Source organism: Anneissia japonica, unplaced genomic scaffold (assembly GCF_011630105.1).
Source record: "Anneissia japonica isolate Jap-2015-1 unplaced genomic scaffold, ASM1163010v1 scaffold8292_len956_cov84, whole genome shotgun sequence".
Classification (NCBI taxonomy): domain Eukaryota; kingdom Metazoa; phylum Echinodermata; class Crinoidea; order Comatulida; family Comatulidae; genus Anneissia; species Anneissia japonica.
In genome coordinates this window covers 1-956 of record NW_022749390.1, presented here as the reverse complement: position 1 = coordinate 956, position 956 = coordinate 1, and the positions used below count along the sequence as shown (strand labels likewise).

General features: G+C 40.7%; 1 protein-coding gene across 1 annotated transcript; it reads left to right on the top strand.

Annotated features, from left to right (window-relative positions):
* Positions 1–178: 178 nt before the first annotated feature.
* Positions 179–936, top strand: LOC117121093. The gene is made up of 2 exons (XM_033266194.1): positions 179–495; positions 751–936. Exons 1-2 carry the CDS (start codon positions 232–234, stop codon positions 901–903), a joined length of 417 nt encoding a protein of 138 aa, XP_033122085.1. The 5' UTR covers positions 179–231; the 3' UTR covers positions 904–936.
* The last annotated feature ends 20 nt before the right edge of the window (positions 937–956 follow it).

Here is a 956-nt window from a genome sequence, read left to right as displayed (position 1 = left end):
AAAAGTGCCTATGGGGTTAAATCTGCACGTTATTCTATAGGTCTCCGTGGTCTAATGAATATGACACCTGCCCTGACAGGGAGAGTGTGCAGGTTCGAATCCCGACAGAGACAATTTTTTTCATACAACTGAATTGTGTAATCTAGAAATCAAGTTAATAATACATATATAATTGCTTAATATACAGAAGAGGACGACAAGGCTCTTGGCGAACCTGATAAACAGTTTTATATGGCAGTGGACATTAGATCTGTGAATAATGACCGTTACCATGATCCCGTGTACTATCCATTGGAACGATTTGCTTTCGAATACCGGCTGGAGATCGCCCAAATGAATGAAATCAGCTTTCTTCTTCCACCTTCACCACCTCTTACGCAATACGATGATTTAAGCGAAAAGCAATTCTGTACTAAAGAAACAACCTTCAGAACAAAGAACTGCACCGCCGAATATTGCGAATGTACACAGATTATTGAGGTCGACCTGGGTGATGTATGTTATTGAGTAATTTTACGAAAACAGCATGAAATTATAGGCATAGTACCATCCCCTTTCCCCCTTTTTCCCCCTTTTCTTCTCCCTCTTTTTCTCTCCTTTTGGGGTCCTAACCCTCGTTTCCCCAGGGATCCGCCCATGATGATAATGATAAAGATAGCGGTGATATAAATAATAATTTAAAAATATTCTTAATTTTAGCCTGATATTATAAGAATACCAATAAGGATATCATCAACATTGTCCTTCCAGGTCGTGGAGTTAATCGTGGTAAATGAAGCCTCGATCATTCCTCTCAGCCATTCAATACATCTACACGGATATCACTTTCGATTTATCGGAAAAGGGAAGATTGGAGATACGACTACGGTTGAAGAGGTGAAAGCAATGGACAAAGCAGGTTAGTTATTCCATATTTCTACTGGAGGTTCGGGCAGAGCCTGGAGTGGGGTGGGCGG